The sequence below is a fragment of the Heloderma suspectum genome, chromosome 5 (assembly GCF_057233095.1).
Source record: "Heloderma suspectum isolate Gila_16-S chromosome 5, 16-S_ref, whole genome shotgun sequence".
Taxonomy (NCBI): domain Eukaryota; kingdom Metazoa; phylum Chordata; class Lepidosauria; order Squamata; family Helodermatidae; genus Heloderma; species Heloderma suspectum.
The window spans coordinates 60,852,414-60,874,165 of NC_139462.1; the positions used below are offsets into that span (position 1 = coordinate 60,852,414).

General features: G+C 42.9%; 1 protein-coding gene across 2 annotated transcripts in view; it reads left to right on the forward strand.

Annotated features, from left to right (window-relative positions):
- Positions 1-8,486: 8,486 nt before the first annotated feature.
- The window catches only part of USP38 (ubiquitin specific peptidase 38), a 28,086-nt gene continuing 14,820 nt past the window's right edge, over positions 8,487-21,752 (forward strand). Inside the window, exons 1-8 of one of the 2 annotated variants that reach the window (XM_084856163.1) lie at positions 8,487-9,505; positions 11,683-11,818; positions 16,715-16,844; positions 17,040-17,141; positions 18,703-18,861; positions 19,805-19,998; positions 20,676-20,769; positions 21,591-21,697. In XM_084856163.1, the coding sequence (XP_084712289.1) occupies positions 8,791-9,505; positions 11,683-11,818; positions 16,715-16,844; positions 17,040-17,141; positions 18,703-18,861; positions 19,805-19,998; positions 20,676-20,769; positions 21,591-21,697 (1,637 nt within the window). In that variant the 5' untranslated portion in view covers positions 8,487-8,790. The remainder of the gene's footprint in view (positions 9,506-11,682; positions 11,819-16,714; positions 16,845-17,039; positions 17,142-18,702; positions 18,862-19,804; positions 19,999-20,675; positions 20,770-21,590; positions 21,698-21,752) is intronic. The other variant, XM_084856164.1, reaches the window with a different exon arrangement.

A 21,752-nucleotide genomic window follows, 5' to 3' on the forward strand; every position in this document is an offset into this window, starting at 1 on the left:
CGCAGCTGCCCACAGGCCAGGAGTCCCCAACACGGCATCCACAAAGCTCTCCCCTCCCTGCCTCCTTCCAAAAAAATTGTTTTAAAAAAATCTTGGAAAATGTTAGGGGAGTCTTCTTTCTCTCCCTTTCAAGAAAGAGCCTTGCTCTTTTTCCCCCCTCTACTCCTTCGCCTTGCTGTTTCCCCCTCCCTCCCAGCCTCTAGCCTCACTCTTTCCCCCAGCCTCTTTCACCATTTCTCCCCCTCCTAGCCTTGCTCTTTCTCTCTTTTGCCTTGCTGTTTCCCCCCACCCCCCAGCCTCTAGCATTTCTATTTTTGTCCCCACATCTTTACTTTCCTCCTTCTCCTCATTCCCAGCCTCTAATCTTGCTCTTTCTCTCCCCAACCCCTTTAGCTTACTTTTGACAAGCCAGGCCCCCACAGCAGCCATTATGTGACTAGCCACATTTTCTGTGGGAGCCATTTTGTGGTGGTGCCCACAGCAGTTTCTCAAGTTCTCAAATATGCCCACGGGTCCAAAAAAGTTAGGGACCCCTGTCATAGGCAACTCACCAGGCAGTATCATCCATGGCCAGCAGATGGAGCAATTCAAAGCAACCTCCTCATGGTACCTATAACTGCAAACCAACCCTTAGTGACTCAGCCTTCCCCAACGTGTCGCCATCGAGATTTGTTGGACTACAACTCCCAGAATCCTATGGGAGTCTGGGAGGGCGCCAGGTTGGGGAAGGCTGCCCTAAGTCTTAATCCATGTAGTGTTCTGTTATATATCTGCATAAGGATAATTTCTCAGATTTTGGTTGCAAATCTCATTATGTTTCAGCAAACTGTTTCTCAAAAGGCTACTTTTATAAAATCACTATGCAAAAAGATCTAGCAGTGGGCAATCTATGTCCCTTTTTGAAATGTGATGAATCATTTCTTTTATGAAATTGTGTGACTGTTGAAGCATCTTTTAGAGCAAGTTCAGCAGAGTGTGCGCACATAATACCTTCTAGCAGGAGCATCACAGTTAGCTCCAGCACAGTCCACTTTTCCATTTAATTTCTGAGTCACAGATGACTTTGCAGCCGCTCTATTTTTACCATTCTCTGACAGACAGCTAGCCATACTGATGTATAACACCATTTATATAAACAGGCTATTTCCACAGCATGTATCAGAGCTGATTCAAATGTATCATTTTTCAAAAAGTCTTTCTTTATAAAGCTCTGTTTTCCATTGCATTTAGAGCAACACCCAGGCCTGAAAGCGATTGTACCAGCATCACAATACTTGTTTTGTTATACATGTGTCATTAAATAGGAGAGCCTAAGAAAAGAACATTCTTAAGAACAGGCATCTATGTTTATTTAGCTGCAAATTAATGCAGGAAAAGCGGTATTTATGCAACATATACAATGTGAATACTGGAGGTAAAATTATAGTAATTTTGTACTTAAATGCACAAAAATGGCTCTGGGTTGCCTCAGCGTCAAAATAATCACATGTCGCATGTCCTCAGTAAACACTTCACACACACACACACACACACACACACACACCAAAAATACAGTCAGATTGCAGATAACAGAAAGCTAACTTGAAGAGTGAACTTTCCTATTCCCCCATCACCAGACACCAGGTCACTCTCTACATCAGGGGTGCTGAACCTCAAGCTTGATCCTACCCTCCGGAGTTCCCCAGATGGCCATGCTGCAGTCTCCTCCCTTTCCCAGCGAGCCCAAAGCAGGTGTGTGTGTATCTGTAGGGAATGGGTTCAGAACCTCTGAAGAGGCGCCCCCAAAAGACGTGAGAATGGATTTGGAGTCAGAGGGGGAGGAGGCAGAGGGGTTTGCTGAAGTGGCAAGGTTGCAGGAGACCCAGAGTGGAGGCTGTCCACATCCAAACTAATCAGTTGGAAAGTAGCCAGCCAGGGCCTCTTCACCCGTGGGAATGCCAGAGCTGGAGGAAGAGTTAGAAATATGAGAAACCAGGGTGAAATGTCGGGCTGGGTGAGAGGAGCAACATCAACTCGTAAGGTGATCCAAAAGGCTGGGTGTGCAGGGAAAGTCCCTCTGGAAAGACGCACCCTAAGGGAGAGGCTTACCCAGCCACTCAACCTGTCGAAGAGACAGCCGGCACCAGTTTTCATTGTAACTATCTAACATAGTGCATTACCCAAAAGGAGTAATTACCTTTAATTTGTTTGTTGGAGAGCTTATCTAAACAAACAGCATCATGAAGACCAAGGAGCTATCAAAACAAGTCCGGGATAAAGTTCTGGAGAAGCACCAATCAGTATTGCGTTACAAAAAAATTCCCAAACTGTGAACATCCCCTGGAGTAGAGATGTACGGATTCCCCACCATCCATTCCGGTGGGGAATCCGTGCGGGGGGAGGCGATCCATTCCTCCCACCCACCCCAGAATCCTCCAGAGTGGCTCCGCTCTGAGAGGATTCCACAGAGCCGCATTGGCTATAGGGCTTTTTACCTTGCCAGCCAGAGGCGTTCGCCTCCTCCACGCCGATCGCCATTTCTTTTTAAAAAAAGAAAGGCAATTGGCAGGATGTGCCCATTGACTTATACACAAATAGAGCTGTGAATCTTGCGTATAAGTCTGTGTCCATAGGCTTATACGCAAGATTCAAGGCTCTATTTTGCTCATAAGTCTATGGGCGCATCCTGCCGATCGCCATTAAAAAAAGCAAGAAAAAAAGAAATGGCGATCGGCGCAGAGGAGGCGAACGGCTCTGGTGGAAGAAGCAGCCAAGTGCCATTCCGCCTCCAATCCTCCTGGAGCAGAGGTAAGTGGTGCCAATCCGCCGCAGATTCCTGAGGCCGGATTCCAAACAATCCAGCCTTATTTGAATCCGCGGTGGATTTCTCTAACACCCCTACCCCGGAGCACCATTAAATATATTATTACAAAATGGTAGAATATGGCACAACTGCAACTCTGCCTAGAGAAGGTCATCCACCAAAGCTCAGTGACCAGTAAGAGAGCATTAGTCAGAGAAGCAACCAAGAAGCCAATGATGACTCTTAAGGAGCTGGAGAGATCCACAGTTGAGATGGAAGAAATCATTCAAGGGACAACTATCACCTGGACACTCCACAAAGCTGGGTTTTACATGGCAAGAAGAAAGAAGTGGCAAGAAGAAAGCCATTGCTGAAAAGAAAAAACCATATCAAATCCGGTTTGGATTTTGCCAAAAGGCATGTGAGAGACACAGCAAACATGTGGGAAAAGGTTCTCTGGTCTGATGAGGCCAAAACTGAACTTTTTGGCCTTGCCACAAAACGCTATGTGTGGCGCAAAGCCAACAATGCTCATTGTCCTGAGAACACCTTCCCCATGGTAAAGCATGGTGGTGGCAACGTCATGTTGTGGGGATGCCTTTCATTGTCAAGGACTGGGAACCTGGTCAGGATTGAGGGCAAGATAGATGGTACCAAATACAGGTCAATTCTGGAAGAAAACCTTTTTCAGTCTACAAGGGACCTGGGGCTGGGCCAGAGGTTCACCTTCCAGCAGGACAATGACCCTTAACACACAGCCAAAGTTACACTGGAATGGTTTAAAAACAAGAACCTGAATGTCTTAGAATGGCCCAGTCAAAGCCCAGACCTCAATCCGACTGAGAATCTGTGGCAAGACTTGAAAATTGCTATTCACCAACAGTCCTCATCCAGCCTGACAGAGCTTGAGCAATTTTGCTAAGAATGGAAAAAATTGCAGGATCCAGATGCACAAAGCTGGTAGAGCCTTACCCCAAAAGACACAGCTGTAATTGTTGCCAAAAGTGCTTCTATTGACTCAGGGGGGTGAATACTTATGCAACCAACAAATGCCAGTTTGTTTTTGTTTAATTAACTTTTCTGCCACTATTAAAAATATTTTGCACCTTCAGAGTGTTACATATGTTGTGTAAATCAAATGGCAAAAATACCAATTAAATCCATTTTAATTCCAGGTTGTAATACAACCAAATGTGGAAAAGTCAAAGTAGGTGAATACATATGCAAGGCACTGTAGGCACACACTATATTAGCTCAAAATACAAATCATAGAAGCTTTTAAGTGTCTGCTTCACAAGTATCCCACAGCCCTTTATGAGAATTTTCCTTGTAAAATGTTGCTGAAAAAATCTTCAACTCTCTGCTTTTGGAAAACAGTAGGAACTAGAGATCTGCACCCCCAGCTTCGACTCAAACCCTGATTGGGTGCTTCAGAAACTGGCCTGATTCAGCTTGGAATGATTCGGAGTTTGTCCACTTCAGCTTGGTACAGAACCTGAGTTGAGGTTTGAAAACCCGAAGCTTCATACTTCCCATTGACAATCATGGGAAATCCAAAAATGGCTATAACTATTTTTCTCTTGGTCCCTGTGTGGGATGAAGCCTGTGTTACAAATTTGTCCTGGGCCCTGAAAATTATGCTTGGGCCCTGACTCTGAGGCCTGAGATGTCATGAATCATCATCATTACAAATGTATGCATTCATCCACAGCCAAAATGAGGTCTGGCAGTTTAAATGGATTTTGGTTCCATTAGGCTGGCCCCAATTGGCTTGTTTTAAATTAGTGGGGCGGAGCTTAAGTTTTAAGATGTTAAAACCAGAGAACCTTTGGAACCAAGGATTTGAGAGCTCTAGGGAAAGAGTTCTTGGGATTTGAAAATCCACACCATGCTTCTTAGCTCTGGACAGTCTTGTTTTCCGTCACTGGAAAGGATGTCTAAATATAAGGCTTATAACACCAAGGCTGCATGCTGATATTTTGAGATCAACCAGACAAGATAAGTGAACACCAGCCAAAATGGGAATGGGCATATTTTCACGGTAGGTTTAGGTATAATTTTTCTGTATAGTGTAAATATTTAGGACCAAGCACGAAGTATCTGAGTAGCTAGACCTGTTCATTAAGTCAGCAGACCAGATAATCAAGAAGCCCTGTATAGGCTGTGATAAGTGGACCAAAGGTGTGATGGATAATGCTTTGGGTGTAACCTGTTTCAAGGGAGCTGGTTATTGCAGCAAACAGATCCAAGATTTATTTAATTTGTACCCCACCTTTCTACCAAGAAAAATGGCACTCAAGGCGGCTAGATGTAATATTTACTACTGCAAATATTACCACCAGGAGTAAAACTAAGGATAAAGCCGATGCTATCAAGCCCAGCTTAGAAAGGCTGGGCTTGATGACAGCAAGCTTAAGATATCCTTTCTAAGCCCAGCTTAGAAAGGACATCTTACAACTGAATACTGAAACCTTGTTATAAGACACTTAAGAATTACGTTTCTTTAAAGAGTTACCAGAAACAAGAGGTGATAGAAATTAAAACCAGTAAACTAAGTACATAAGATAAAGTGTATCGACATAGGTTTCACTATCCAGGGATAACAAATCCATTCTGTGTGTACATTTTTTTCTGAACACTTGCTCTCCAGCCCACACTGCTGACATGGTATAGTCTAGAAACTTATATTCTCACCTTGTGAAATGCACTGCCAGCTTGTGGAACGATACGGTAAGGACTATAGATTTGAGGGCTGAGAGGGTGGGGAGGATGTGAATCAGCGCAGAAGGTTTGGTGAAGTTATTATCATTTCCTATCTGTTTGAAACACTCTAAGGAAGCAATTGGAGAAGCAGCCGCTTCTCTTATGAATGGCAAAATGTTTGTGGCTTTTGTCCTGTTTAAATAGCTCCCCATGAAACACTTATCCAGTAGAAGTACACTGCATATACCATCTTAATTCAATTATATTTCAAAACTTTAGCAGTGAAGAAATCGAAGTGAGCACACTGATTATTAGGCAGAAGCTACAAACAACTGACTTCCAATTAGAGCTGTCAAGTTTTTGTTTCTAAGTGGCCACAAATCAATTTTCATGTGAATCATTGGATTTAATCCAGTGATAATCAAATGGTGAATGAGAATCACGTGTATGAAACAGCAAACAACATGGGAGTTTTGTAATTTGTAGACAGCCTGGAAAATTGCTGGCAGTGTGTCTTGTGACCAACTGTGGCATAATGGAGGGAATGAATTCACAGTGATATGTGGGGTATGTGGCTGGGTCAAAACATACTTTACATGAACAGTGAGAACTATCATGCTACATGTCATAAAAGGATCTGGAGGAACAAGATGTAATCAACAAATGAAATGGGAGGATTTTATGTGATGACTGGAATTTGAAGCCAAGTGTGAAGATTAGTCATGCTTTACTATGTTGTGCTAATGATGAATCATGATGAACACTAGTTTTCAAGATGGTGTATATAATTAACCTCCACATAATACCTATAAAGTACCTATTAACACATCTCTCTGCACTAGTTATATGGGAAAAATATGTTATGGAGAGCCACTGCCAGCCAAAGCAGACAATACTGGGCTAGATGGATCAATGGTTATGAGAAAAGGTTATGTTTGGGGCTTTTAACTTTGGAAAAAGGCAAGTAAGGAGGGACATGACAGAGGTGTATAAAATTATGCACATTGTAAAGAAAGTGGACTGTAAGAACTTTTTCTCCTGCTGTCATAAAGCTAGAATCCAGTGTTATCCAATTAAGCTGAATGGTGGGATAGATTCAAGACAGAGAAAGGAGAAAGTTGTTCACACAGCATATAGTTAGAACTATGGGTGCTTCCAGATGAGGCTTTTATGGTGTCATTGTCCTGCCTCATTCACCAAACTGTAAGGGGGTTCTAGATGTCACATCATCTTCTACTCATGACCCTCCCAAGTTTTCTTACAGCTTCTTCCATTTTTCCCCTTAACACAGAAAATCTGTTAAGGAAAGAAAGACAGATCAGGTGCACAACGTCTTCTAAATGGTACCACTAGGAGTCCTCTGCATGAAAGCACTCTATGGCAACCTTCCCCAACCTGGTTCCCTCCAGATGATTTGGACTACAACTCCCAGCATTCCTAACCATTGGCCATGCTGGCTAGGGGCTGTTGAGAAGTTGAAGTCGAAAACATCTGGAGGGAACCAGCTTGGGGAAGACTGCCCAGTGCCATTTACTTCCTGAAGATGTCATCACAGCCACTAAGGGCTCCTTCACACGGCCCTTTTATCCTGTGATTGAGATTGCTCCTTCATGGAAGCTTGTAGACTCTTTACATGATGCCATGATCATTCAAGGTGTCTCCTGCACTAAATGCCATTTGTTCCATTTTTAAATAGATCGCAGATAATGAGCTATCAAATTACCCCATTGTGTTCCACTTGAGTTCCCTCCATGAAAAGAGGAAAAGCAGAAAGTAGAGGAGCAAGATCAATGGAAGACTCAGATACGGGGCGGAGGAGGGGAAAAGCAGAGGAAGAAAAGCAGGTGAAAAAGGGAGTTGTTGTGATCCTGCATTTAAACGGAAGCAGAAAGCCCCATTTTAAGTGCAGGATTTTAGGCTGGTGTAGAGATGCCCTTTATCTGCTCCCCTTTTAATGCCATCCAAGTTAGGGCTTTCTGCTTCTGTTCCGTATCTGAGTCTTCCATTGTCTTTCACTGATCTTGCTCCTCTTCTTGCCGCTTTCCTCTTTTCACGGAGGGAACTCAAGTGGAACACAACGGGCTAATTTGATAGCTCATTATCTGCGAGACATTTAAAAACAGAACAAAGGGCATTTAGTGCAGGAGACGCCCTGAATGATCATGGGGTCAAGTAAAGAGCCTGCAAACTTCCGTGAAGGAGCAACCTCAATCACAGGAGAAAGCTGTGTAAATAAAGCCATATTTATGAAAGGTAAGGTGATTGATGACTGCTAACTCATTGCTGCCTATTGGATCAGAGGCAGCAAGCCTCTAAATACTGGGTGCTGGGGAACCACTGAAGGGGGGGGCAGTTGCTCCCATGTCCTACTTGTGGGTTTCCCAGAAGCATCTGGCTGGCCACTGGGAAGCAGGATGCTGACGAGATAGGCCTTTGGCCTGATTCAGCAGGGTTCTTATATTCTTAAGGCGGTAGAAAGGCCCCTTCTCACTATAGACAACAGGCGATCGATACCATTTTTGAATGCTCGCTCCTATTAAAACAAAAACACAAAATCTAGCACATCGAGGAGGAAGTCCAGCTGTTTCCCTGTTATGCTAACTGTCTACTTGCGGGGAATGTTTCAGGTAAGAGAGCATTTTAGAAACCGTGACTTGCTCCCTGCAATCTGACGGAGCGCAGCTCCTGCTGCTGCCTCACAACTCTTTCAGCTCCTTCCGAAACAGGCTTAAGCGTCCCACAACGGGCAGCCGCCTACGCGGGTGCTCCGAAAGCGTGGGCAGCGCCGGGTTTCAAGCGCGCTGGAGCGACATGCGCCACGCGAGCGCCCAGGAGAGGCGATCCGCCTTCCTTTAACTAGGAGCCCCGCTCTCTTCGACCCCTCCGTTGGGCTCGCCCCGCTTTTACCGCGCTACTATGACTCTCTACCTCCGCGCGCTCTGTGATTGGGCCCCACGCGAGGGTCGCAGCACTCGCGCCGCGGTGAGAACGGCGCATGCGCGTTGCTAGGGCGGGCTCGAGGCCCTCAGCCGGTTGTTTATACGCGCTCGGAATCGTCGTCTTCTACTTCCTGCCTGGCGTGACGGTGCGCCACTCCGTCGCTTCCGGGTCAGATGCTTCCCGGCGTTTGGGGCCTCCGAGCTACCGGTTTCGAGAAGCCTCCCGAGAAAGGCCGGCTCGGGCCGATGTTGAGGCGGCGCTGCCGGGCGGGAGGTCGAGGGGCGGCCGGAGGGTGAAGCGGCCGCCGCGGAGCGTCGAGGAGGGCCGCGAGGGACTGGGCGGCCGATGCTGGCCCGGAGCTCGCCATGGACAAGATCCTGGAGGGGCTGGTGAGCTCGTCGCACCCGCTGCCGCTGAAGCGCGTGATCGTGAGGCGCGTGGTGGAGTCGGCGGAGACGCCGCTGAGCGGGCCGCAGTGCCAGGCCATGTTCGCGCTCAGCACCCGCCTCATCCTGCAGGGGCCCGACCAATTCCAGCGACAGGTCGGGCGACAGGTGCTGGAGGCCTACGCTCGCCACCACCGCGACGACTTCGAGGCCTTCTTCACGCGCGGCCTGGTGCTGGCCTTGCTCCAGGGGGGAAGCCCGGCTTTGCCGGCCCGGGCCCCTTCCTCCGGCCTCGGGCCTAGCTTGGACCCGGCCGTGCTGGACTACATCCAGGCCGGCCTGCGCCTGCTCATCAGCTGCCCGGCGGTGCTGGAGCTGTTCGCGCTGCTCCAAGGGGAAGCGTTACGGCTGGTGGGCGAGAGGCCCTCGGTTCCGCTCTGCGCCCGCCTCTGCCAACTCCTGAGCGACTTCCCGCAGTGCCTGCCCCGCGGCCGGAAGCCTGCCCTCGCCTTCTGCCAGCAGCTGGTGCGCAGCATCGCCCACTTCCAGACGCAAGGCACCCGCGAGGCAGAGCTGCGCCTCTATGTCTCCCAGGTCACCCATGTCAGCAGTCTCCTGCACAGCATCTGGAAAGCAGAGCCCGACACGCTGCTGCCCTCCTTGCAGGAACTGTTTGCCATCATCTCCTCCACTGGTGAGTTGACGCTTCCCCTTACACTGATCTCTCTTTCGGTCTCTAGACTACTGAAGCTTATGGTACTGGGTTTCCCTTAGTAAAAATAAGAAGCTCTCTAGTTTCAAAATGGTCAAGGGCATTATCATTTGTTTGCCTTGCCTTGCACAAGCAGCTTCTTTCTAATTCCATCCTATCCTAAACTACTCTGGAAACATGTGTCAGCAAGAAACACATAGGTGAGTGGGGCTCTGTGGTTGCTTTCTGTATTAGTGCTGCTGGCCAAGGGATGAGGGTAGGATGGGAAATAACCACTCTGATCTCAGTCTCCATTTGGTTCTTGTTTACATGCGTTACTGGTGTGATGTGAGACTCGACCATGGTTCCTATACTGTAAGGGTTGCATTTGAATTGAATCAAAGCGTAAGATAATAGGAAGTTTAGGTAGAAGTAATAATTAGGATACTAATTACATAACTCTTTGTGTTGACCACAAGCAGAGCTGAATCAGAAAACGGGTGGGAGTGGGAGCAGAGACAGCTGAATACACAGACAACTGAATACACAGCATACTAGAAACAAGCTATGTGATTGCTTTATTCATACTCCTTTTGTACCAAGAATCAGTGTGGCAGTTGGTACTGAATTTCTAGTCCACTTCAGTCATAGGTTGGGTCTCCTTTGATAACCTATTCAGGGGTCCACCTCATACTTCTGGTTAATTGTTGTTAGCCTTTTAGATTACCTTGAGATTCCGCTGAAACCTTCCATAGTGATGCTTACTATAACTTCAATACTAGATGCTATTGGATGGCTTTGTGTGTTACCACGATTCACATAAATTGTAGTGGCTTGGCTGATTAAAATAAGTTAGTGTGTTAGGTGACTGTCCCCATAACTTTTTAATAGAAACAGGTTACGCATCACATGATTGGGGGCTTCTTATAATGTAGTACTAGTTCAGTCTGTCTAAGGTGATGTGATGATTTGGTCTACTTTTTCTGGTTCTTAAAATGCGAGTGGATGCCTCAAGGGGTTTTTCTTAGGACAGTCCGAAACCTGGTAAGTATATTTAGTCAAATAAACTAATCACAGGTCCATGGTTTAAACTACTCAGCTATTAATTTCCCACATGTTTTGATGCTGTGTCCATGGACAACATAAGTTTGTAATTGTAGCAGTTGCTAGAAATGTCCTGCATATGGACAGATTGCTTCTAAATTAAGATGAAAATGAGAGTGTTACAAAAATTAAATACCCAGGTTTCCTTTTTCTGTTGGATCTTTACATCCTAGAAAAGACAGATAAGGGAGCAATCCTATCAGGATAGGCAGCTGCCTCCAAACACAGGCGATTGCCTATCCAATGCACGGCAGGGGGAACGTGGGGGGGATCCTCTCCTCCGCACTCCAGCTGCCCTGCATTCATGGCTAGACAGCCGATTTCGGCTGTCTAGCTGCTGGACATTGGAGCACAGGGTGGAGAGGCCAGACAATGCGTAGGAAGTGTCATACTGGCACTTCCACTCTCCCTGCCTCCACAAACACCCCCATTTGCCCTGCTTCATGCTGCTCTTACAAGCATAGAGCCCAGGGATGATCTGTGCCACCTGGGAGGGGGTAGGGAGGCAGTTCTCCAGGAACTGACTTCCAAGGTGGGCTCCGAGGTCGGTTCCTGGAAACCGACCAATCCTATGGCCATCTAGGCGCTATCTAGCGGCCATAGGATTGCTCCCTAAACCAGATAGTGTGGATGAAAAAATGTTTTTACTGGACTTAAATGTGCAAAAATACATTGGGTTGGATCCCATGAGCAGAACTCTGCTCATGAGATACCCTGCTAGGGAAATAGGAGATATTATTTTTGGCTGATTTCCCCTTCTCCCTGTAGACCCCTGTGTCCTCCAGAAACTGTTCTAGAGAGGAGGTGGCATTGGGGGCTCTAGGAGGAAGGTGTAATGGGTGAATATCACCTCTCCGGCAGGTGTCTCCAATAGACACCAGTCCCTTCTGCAAATAGAATGGAAGGGCAAGTCTAGATCCAACCCACTATGTGCATTGATTAAGAACGTGCTTCGAACTTGAGTAGTGAGCCATTGTAATAGCATTGTAATATATCCTTTAAAAATGCTGTTGGAATCTTAAATAGAAAAAGTAGAAAGAAAGCATAATTTTCTTTTACATATTTGACTCTTATAGATACAACTTTTGAGCCCTCAGTTGCCTTGGCAAGTATTGTGCAACATATCCCATTACAGATGATTACAGTGCTCATTGGAAGCCTTACCACGGATCCAAATGTAAAAGACGCAAGTATGACGCAAGCTTTGTGCAGGTATGGTCTCTTTATTGGAAAAAAGCATGGAAGTATGGTCGTTCGTGTCAGCCAAATTAAAAACATCTTGTTGATTATAAGAGTTTTAATGGATTGATTAAATGTGTACACATTTGCATGTGGATAAAGCAATAGTTCTGGAAAGGAAAGAACACATTGTTTTTAGATATGTAGTGGTTGCAGCAAGCACCATCATACACAAAGCATTCCTTCAAGGATGCGTCTTCTAAGTTTTAGCATGCTACCCATACTTCTTGTAAGGATTTCTACTAAAAATGTGTTTTTGTGTTGTGTGTTTTTAAGCTGTGGCCTGATTAGAGACACCTTTTTAATTTGTTTAAAAGGTTTTTAATTATTAACCAATTAATCTAAGTATTGCAGCCATAATAAAGTCATGCCATAAATGAATGTGAGCAAATATAATTAGAGTATGTTTAAAAGCTTTGAAATTGTGACTCTGGGGAAATCTGTACTGGTAACTGTATGATCACTGACAAAGTGAAGGTACTAAAGATAATCCTCTTTCATTCACATCACCAAACATGAGATAAATAGATATACTGGGATTGAACTTGAGTGCTGATCTGTCATATTTCTATTTTGGACAGTGTTTGTGTGGTTCTGAATGCCCTGGCATAGTACTAAATAGCTGTGAAAGGACAACAGGATTTTTAGGTGATTACACTTTCTTCCTGGGAACTTTGAATCTGACCTGTAAGGTTTTAACATTTTGTCATATTTAGCTAGATACTGTTTCTTTTCAGCAGCACAAACTTTTCTTCCTTAGTCAGTATTTAGTAGGTGAAATATTCACCTCAGAACCCCCTCGTAGGGGACTGCCTTGACTCAGAGCCTTGAATGACATTGTTGTTTGGCTGGTTCTGAGGCAGAGCCTCCCCTTGTTTTCAGAAGCTTTGGGTGGCTTCCCCAGCGATTATAATAGGGAACCTCAATAAATGTCTATAATTTTTCATTTCCATGGTAGAATTGGATGAAATCCACACACTTTAAGATTTCAGGTTTTTAAAGAAATGATGTTCGGTCTTTGTGGTTTTGTGGGGAGTTGTAGGGAATCGGAAGGATAGCTGTAGGAGCTGGGGAGTTTTTTGGGGGGGGAATAGTATTTGAGGCTTTAAAATTAAAGAAAAGGCTCAGTTGGCACCAAAATCACTCAAAGTGCAAAGCTGATTATTGAGTTGGATGTTGATATGAGGCATTGAAAACACCATTTTGCTTGGAATGCTGGTTGGTTGAAAAGGCTCTGTATTCCTGTGACTAACACTGCAATCTTGAATGCATCTACTCAGAAATAAGTCCTGTTGAGTTCAGTGGCACTTATTCCTAGATAAGTGAGTATAGAATATCACTGTTCTGCCCTAAAATGACTATGATTGGAGAGCCCAGTTAAAGTAATTCCCTGATTGGAATTTAGAGCTGTCCTCTAGTATTTAGTATTTGAAATTATAATAATGAATAAAATAAGAATGTCTTGCACACAGAGAAATGACACCCCCTTCTCTGTCTCTCCTCTCCCTGGCATTTTTTATTTATAGAGAGCTTGCAGAGCTTGTGGGAAGTTCAAAAATGTATCAGAGTTGGGACAATAAACCCTCTTAGAAGTGGGTTCAAAGTCTTAGAACCAGCCTGTTTTGCCTCAGGCTGCTTCAGGCACAAGCTGCCTTGTATTCTGAGGTGGTCTGAATATGTCCAAAGTGGGAATATTCACTCAGATTCATGCCTCATCTGAGGAGTTTGCACAGCCCTAGTATTTAGTAAGCTTTTATGAAGTGAGTAGCAATCTCTGGCCTCTGGTAAAAGATTGCCATTAGATGAATTTGCTGCTGGGGTTCCTCTCTAGATCTAGTAGGCCCAATCCAGCAAACAACTAATAACAAGGGAAGTAGTGGAATGGGATAAAGGTTGCAATCGTTTGTTCACTCACTTGGGAGTATGTCCCATTAAATTAAATGCTATTAATTGCAAATAAACACAAACCTCTAACTCATTCCATAGATCTCAGTGGCATTTTGTCATGGCTAACTTTCAACATATTGTTCTCAGTTCCTTATATATTTATTTATCAATTGTTGGGAGCCATAGCTGGACATTTGGAGGAAAAAATAGCAATATGTTAGTCTATTTCAAGTTTTAAAATGTGACATTGGGAGCTTGTAGTGATGCTGTCATGTCTTTGATCTCAAGCAAGTTTTCTGCCAGTTCCCCACTTTTTGCTGCAGCTGCCTGCACTCTATTCCATTTCTTTTTGGAGGATACCCTGATCCTCAGGAGTGACTTTTCACAGGTCTGCAGTGAGGAAGCAAGGGCAAAGAAGTCCCATTGTGCAAATGGAGTTCCTCTTGCTCATCTCTGGACTCAAACCAAGCTTTATGGGAAATAAACTCTGTTGAACTAGCTGACACTAATATCGTGAACTTCAGATTTATTTTTATATGAGTGCTACCCAATTATTGGCAACAATTGTACCATCTAGCATTTAGGAATCTGTGTGTGTAACAAACTGAATTACAGATACTAGTCTGGCATGTGAAGCTCTTGAAAAGAAAGAGCAAGAAACAAAAATGAAACGAGGATGGCATTTAATCACATGGCTAAAAATAAGTAAATAAGTCCATCAGTAACAGTTTGGGGGCCTCAGGAAACGGTAGTGCTGTCTTGGAGCTTTGGGTACGTTTATGTAAGAAGTAACAATGGTTTCTGACAGACAGACTGGAACAGCTGTCAAATCACTACAGCTATGGTAGTCTACTAAGTAAATTTATATGTAGGGATCCAACTTGCTCTAGTTATATTTGAAAAGGGCTCATTGGATGCCTTTTTACTGATCTAAGTATTTATTTATTTGAAGTATCCCATCACCAAAGGAGAAATTGTGTCATCAGCTAGTGTAATGTCCTTAAGGCAGCCAGCTTCCCACTTCTGCCTTGCTCTCTGGAACAGGGATATAATTCTATGGGTAAAGAAGGCAACTGAGGACTGCTTACCTGTGCCCAAAACAACAACAGGGTGTTTCACTTATGTGGGCTGTGTGGCCTGCTGGTTTTGATCCCCCCATGCAATACGACACATACCATATTGTAGATCCTTGCACCAGGTGTAGAATCTGCTGCAGCTTAATTGTATTCATTTCTAGGGGAACCCACCTGGGATAGGTCAGAACTCCTTTCAGCAAGGGGATAAGTAGCATTTATTCTGCCATGCAGCTCCTTTCAGCAAGGAGATAAGTAGCATCTGCCATGATACTAGATGAGTAAACTTTCTGTCTCCCTTTTCCTCCCCCCACCTTCCAAAATCAGTCAAGTAGGTGAGCATCTGTAGTAATTTATTTTGGTCGCTAGCAGAAAAGAAGTAAAAAGGGAAAGTGGCTACTCTTTACCTGTTGCCAAACGAACATGGGGCAGGGTTGCAGTGTTGGTAATCACTGAAGTCTGTGCTGAGGTTCACTGAAAGAAATGTGCTTGTGTCAGTGACAGCACCCTGTACTCCTTATGGTCTGAGAGCCCATTATAGGGATTTTCATTAATGATGGGCAGGCTCCCCCAGGCTTGATTTAAACTGGGATCAGCAATTATGAGTAAAACTGAAGATACTCAGGAAAAGTCATCGTCCCCCATTCTAAATTTGCTTGGAATCCCCACCCACTAGATATGTGAAAGGCGGGGGGGGGGCACTCCCCCTCCCTTTCCCTGTTTTTTTTCTGGCCTTTCACATCTTTAACCCCTGTTCTGGTTAGCCTCCAAGCCTGTTAACCTTGCTCCTGTTTTAAGGGCAGGAGAGCTCTTTCCTCATCTTTTTCTCCCTGTCCTTCCCTTTCCTTGGCACTTGGAATGCTGGGAAATATAGTTTTCCCAGATGCATCTGACACTGTCAGGTAAGGGATTGGGAGGGAGGAATTCATCTCTGGCTTGGATTAAAATATAAGCTGGAGAAGAACTCGGGGCTGGTTGTATGCTTGCGTCGTTCGCTTGGTTTTTAAGGTGAGCATTGCATGTCACTGAGGTTCATATTTCTAGCAAAGACATTACAAAGGTCAGCACCATTTCTACTTTCTATAGTTAAATGAGACCTTCATTTACTGGCAGGAATGTTGGGACATCTTGCTTATCCTCCATCACCTCTATTAGTGGTGACTGAGTTGCACTCATTGCTGCTTCTCCACTGATTTTTTTTCTCATTCTGGAAGTATTGGAACCATGGTGAATATGCATATTTAGTAGGAAATGTTAGCATTGCTCAAGGCCATGTGGGAAATGACAAATCATTATGTCAAGAACTTGTTTTCTGTCACGCTTCTGTCATAGTAGATGTCTGACTCTGTCGTGAAAATGATGGACCCAGTCAGCCATGAAGCTCACTGGGTAACCTTAGGCCAGTCACACACTCTCAGCCTAACCTACCTCACAGGGTTGTTGTGAGGATGAAATGGGGGGGGGATCATGTGTGCTGCCTTGAGCTCCTTGGAAGAAAGGTGGGATATAAATGTAGTAATCAATAAATTTAATAAGGTATATTAGTTGGCTTTGACATTTAATGTTAAATGTTTACAGAATGGCAAGAGATGGGAGGGGATAAAAATGCTCATTTGTGCCCATGGCACTTGTACAGCTGTGCTCCACACAGCACTCCAAGCAACAAAAGACATGTTAGCTTGAGGAAAGAAATTCTTATTTTCTAAGTGGTGAAATACTGTAACTTGTGTAAAACTTCTATGCAACAGAAGAGCTAAAAGATGTTTTCCCAATGATAAAATACCATGCAGTTCTTTGGCTGTCAATGTGATGGTCCTACTATGTAAACTAACACCAGCTTTTTGGAAATTTGGTAATTGGAACATACATTTTGTGGCTGAAATACTAACATGCATCCTTCACTTTTCAGAATGATTGAGTGGCTATCCTGGCCATTAGCTCAGCATGTGGAGACCTGGGTGATAGCGCTGTTGAAAGGACTGGCTGCAGTCCAGAAGTTTACTATCCTTATTGATGTTACTTTGCTTAAGATTGAACTGGTAGGTATGATTACTTAATGGTGGGGTTGTTGTAATTATAGTGTGGCTGCCAAGCTTTTTTGTAGAATGGTTGCTCTTCTGTCTATTCTGATCCAGAGGGATGTAAATGTTGTGTAAAAGAACTAAAACAAATTTATAAGACTTAACTACTGAATATCTCAAAATTATATTATGACGTATGTTTGTTTTTCGAAGGTTTTTAATCGACTTTGGTTTCCTCTTGTGAGACCTGGTGCTTTGGCTGTCCTTTCTCACATGTTACTTAGTTTTCAGCATTCTCCAGAGGCTTTTCACTTGGTAAGTTGTCATCGTCAGAGCTTTAAAACTACTGCTTACAAACAACATACAGATGACTGATATGCGGTGTGTCATTCCATGCTTCTCTAGACTGCAGTCTTGTTCATGCTTGGAGAAAAATATTGCAATGTAAATGTATTAACAGTTGAAGTGTTCATAAGCTTGGATCTGATAACTGAAGGGCATACATTTTGGGGCTGGTTCTAAACCAGCTGTAAAAAGTTCATAAACATGGGAGGCAAAAACTAATCAAGGGTTATCCTGCAGTTGGAATTTGCTAAACAAATATTAATGATAATGATTGGGAACAACTGAAACATTAATCCTGGTTATGTCATAGATGGGTACTACAGTTTTATCTCGCTCTATCCAAAAGGCCCATTGTACAAAACAAATGTTAAAACAAATATAAATTGATGACAGGAATTGTGAGTATTCCTTACATGCTTGCCTTGAGAAATCAAATGTGTATATTGGTGAGAGTTTGATGGAGATGCTGTTGCTTGTATTATCAGATATGGTTTTAGCGCTTTCCTTTTTAAGAGCTTTGATTGCCTCCTACATCAAGGGTGTCCCTCTGCTGCAGATCCAGCAGAGGCTTCCATGAGTGGAAGGGGAGAAGGTCATTTTTGCGAATTCCCTCTTTATCCTGGATCCCCTGATGCCACCTCCCACACTGTTCCGAAGTGTCCCCTAAACCGTCTGAACCAGGTGGAGGAGGTGCAGGGAGCTGCAGAAGGAAGGGGTAATCAGCAAAAATTGTATTGTTCTGTGCCCCTCTGCCCCATCCCCAGCTCACAAAAACTCATAGTTTCACTGGATCAAAGAGGTGTCCATCAGGGTTGTATCCAATATCCAATTGGATACAACCCAATCTGTTTCTGGTGCTGGCTATTTACGCCGGGTATGAAGAACATTATAGCTTAAAATATAATGATACAAGGGTACACAGTTAAAAAAAAATAAAGATGTCAAAGTGAGTGAAAAACTGTTGTGTAAAATTTTTGGGAGGACTACATTTTGGTGAGGATCAAGGAGTCTGCTAATACTGAAGTTGTTGAATACACAGCTTTCCTAGAACTTCCTCATTCATATCATTTTGATTGTGAATTACTTTAAGCTTTTTTTTAACGTACAGGCAAGATTGAGATGAGTCATACTAGATGAAGCTATAAACTAATCTCAAGAAGTCATAGAATATGGAATGGGTTTTATGTTATTGGACTAATAGTAAAAAATAAATGCTAGTAAATGTTTCAACCACAATTTAGAAATACAATGCACTAATAATGCAGTTATTTGGCAATGCTGATTTATGTAACCTAATAGAATTGTGGGTTTTCTGTTTTTAATAATCAAAATGAGATTCTGATGTACAGTAAGGAGCAAAAGTGATCAATTTAAGTGTGTTCAGGTGGTTAAGAATAGTACAGTTCATTTATTGTAATATTATCACCAGATATCACACTCTTACTGAGAGTTTTTGTTTTCAAAATATATTTCATGGCAAAGTCTGTGTTAGACTTGCGTAAATGCTTTTATCTGTTTATCTTAATGTTAGATCGTTCCACATGTGGTGAAGTTGGTAAACTCTTTCAAAAGCAATGGCCTGCCCTCCAGTGCAACGTTCTTGGGACAGCTGAGTGAGTTAATACACTGTATGATGTATCATTACTCTGGATTCCCAGAACTCTATGAACCTATTCTGGAAACTATCAAGGTATGATAATGCAAATACTTAAATGCTCTTGATTCAAAACTTGTATCTCTGATGTTGCTCTGCATGTGTTCCATTTTGTGATGGGGGTGGGGTGGGGGGAGGACGATATGATTAGATTGTAAAAATAGAAAAATCTCTGCTCAGTAACCGATGTGAAATGATTATGACGTCAGTATTGGTATTGTAAAATAAGATCTTGGCTTACTTGTCCAGAAAAGCTCTGAATAGTAGAATGTGATAATGTATACCCTTGCCTTTATATAGCTACTTTACCCTGTATGCCTGTTGAAGAGAAATATCATCTTGGGTTAACCTTTTGATATTGGAAATGGCTGTTTAAATTTGCCAAACTATTTCCTGATTAGAAAAGCAACAGAATTGTATAAACAGAATTCATATTGCATATTTGAATGCTTCCTGTTCTTTCTCACACATCGCACTATTTCCATGTGGGACAATTTCTCCCATAAAGGAAAAAAACACACGCTTAGTAATGTATTTGGCTTTGCTTGTTGGATCTCTTGACTGTGGCATCAAAAGAAACCAGATGTGTGTCATAATGAACAGAAGCTGTTATGTGTTGCTTCTATAAGCTTACAACTTGAGAGGCACTCTTCTTGGCAAAGAAATAGCAGGAATGCAGTACAAAGATGCCAGACTAAGACACTGGTCTTGCAATATCTTTAGATATTTAGCCTCTAGGAGTTTGTTGGCCCTACATACAGTGAATCTTTAACTAGCCAAACAAGTATACTGTCAATACTTTAAAAGACAACTACATGATACTTTTCCTGCATTAGCAAGAGAAGAGCCTGACGTGGGGAGGGGATGGAGGGAATGCAGACTGTTGGATTGTTTTATATGGCGTGTTACACAAACAAGTGCCTGGGGATGTTGTTGTTAGGTGCTCAGTGTTCAACTCACCCCTCTCTCCTTCTCATAGGAGCTTCCCAAACCCAATGAAGAGAAAATTAAGATGATATTGAACCAGAGTGCCTGGACGTCTCAATCCAATTCCTTGCAATCTTGTTTGTCTAGATTTTCTGGAAAATCTGAAACTGGAAAGACTGGTCTAATTAACTTAGGAAATACATGTTATATGAACAGTGTGATTCAGGCACTATTTATGGCTACAGAGTAAGTTTAAACTTCCTCTGGTAAGGAATATATTTGTCTATGCCAGTGTCTTTGTCTTTAATCCATGAAGTGCATCATTATGGTTTCATTTATGGAACAGCTAGGTAACTTGCCAGAGTTGGTCCACTTTCCTAAATTCACTTCTCCTTAACCAAGCACCATTTAGATCACACAAGGAAAATATATTTGAGTTCAGAATCCTACTTGCCATAGCATACTGGCCATATACAAGTACAATTTTAGCATCTGCATAATCTTAAAGTAGCAATTAAAGTAAAGTACTGTATTGCCTAATATTTGCACACTTGAAGGAAAATCGTTGGCTGGTAGTCTTCTAGGTTCTGGGGTTACTCAGTTTGCTTCAGACTGCAGCCTTGTATGAATTTCAAGTGGAGAAAACTTTATCTAATGTGAATGAATTAAACTGCTTCAAAGGTATGGCTCAGTGTTCAATATTTGATGTAAAACTAAGTGGTATTGTGTGAGTAAGTGCTTTGGAGCATTCTTAAAAGCCATTCTACTTTAGGAAAGCAAACACTGACCAAAGCCATTGATTTCAGATAAATCAGATATTTGTCATCAGAACATTGTGTGTGTGTGTGTGTGTGTGTGTGTGTGTGTAGCTCTATGTAGCAGTACATGAAAACATTGTCATTTCATTTTTCCCCCTTTTGCAGTTTCAGGAGACACGTATTATCATTAAATCTAAATGGGTGCAATTCACTAATGAGAAAGTTGCAACATCTCTTTGCATTTTTGGCTCATACTCAGGTGTGTGACTCTTTTATTTTCTGAATATTATAGCCATAATATCCAGAACTGGCATATGTCTAAAATATTGCACTGTCAGAATGTACTCTATATAAAATACGTTTCGTCTTTTGATATACTTGTTGTAGAACTGAATCAGTGGGTCAAGGAGCATATTCTCGGCAATTCTAGGCCAAGATAAAATGTTGGCAACGTTTTCCACTAGTGAAATTTTAAAGTAGGAATTGTGTACTTCAGAACAGAATTGTGTTTTCAGAACAGATGAAGAATAGTTAAAACTGGGTAATATAGTTGAAATGTTTTAGAGAAGCAATTTTTAATTGTACACAGTCAAAGGTTGGGTTCAGATGTTCATCCCCAGCTTTCTAAACCATGGTTTATGAAACGGGATGAATGACCAAACCTGGCCAATTGCATACAGCTAAAAATGCTGCTTTTTAAAGTACATATGGGACCAAAATGACTTGGGAAAAGGGATTACGCACTTCATATTCTTACTACACCTAAGCACATAAAGCTTTTCAGTTTAGTGTTTCTAGTTATAGCTAGCCAATTTCCCTTGTTTTTTCGAATTCTAGATTAATATTTTTGGTATAAGATATAAAATTGAAAGTAAAATTGCTTGTAAAATAGAAGCTTGTATCTTTAAATTACCTGAGATTTGTTCTGTAATCAGTGCAATTCATAAATAACACTTGAATTGTTCACTGCTACAGTTGCATACTATTCATTTAACTCTCCCTTTTCAGAAATTAAGAATGCTTCATAGAGTGATGTCAGTATTTTGAATTCGTTTTGCTTTGTTTACTTCCTGCATACAGAGGGAAGCATATGCTCCTCGGATTTTCTTTGAGGCTTCCAGGCCACCCTGGTTCACTCCTAGATCCCAACAGGACTGCTCTGAATATCTCAGGTTCCTGCTAGACAGGTAATGGCACTCTGATATCCAGTGCTCAAGACAATAGTCTTTTTTGTATTGGTTT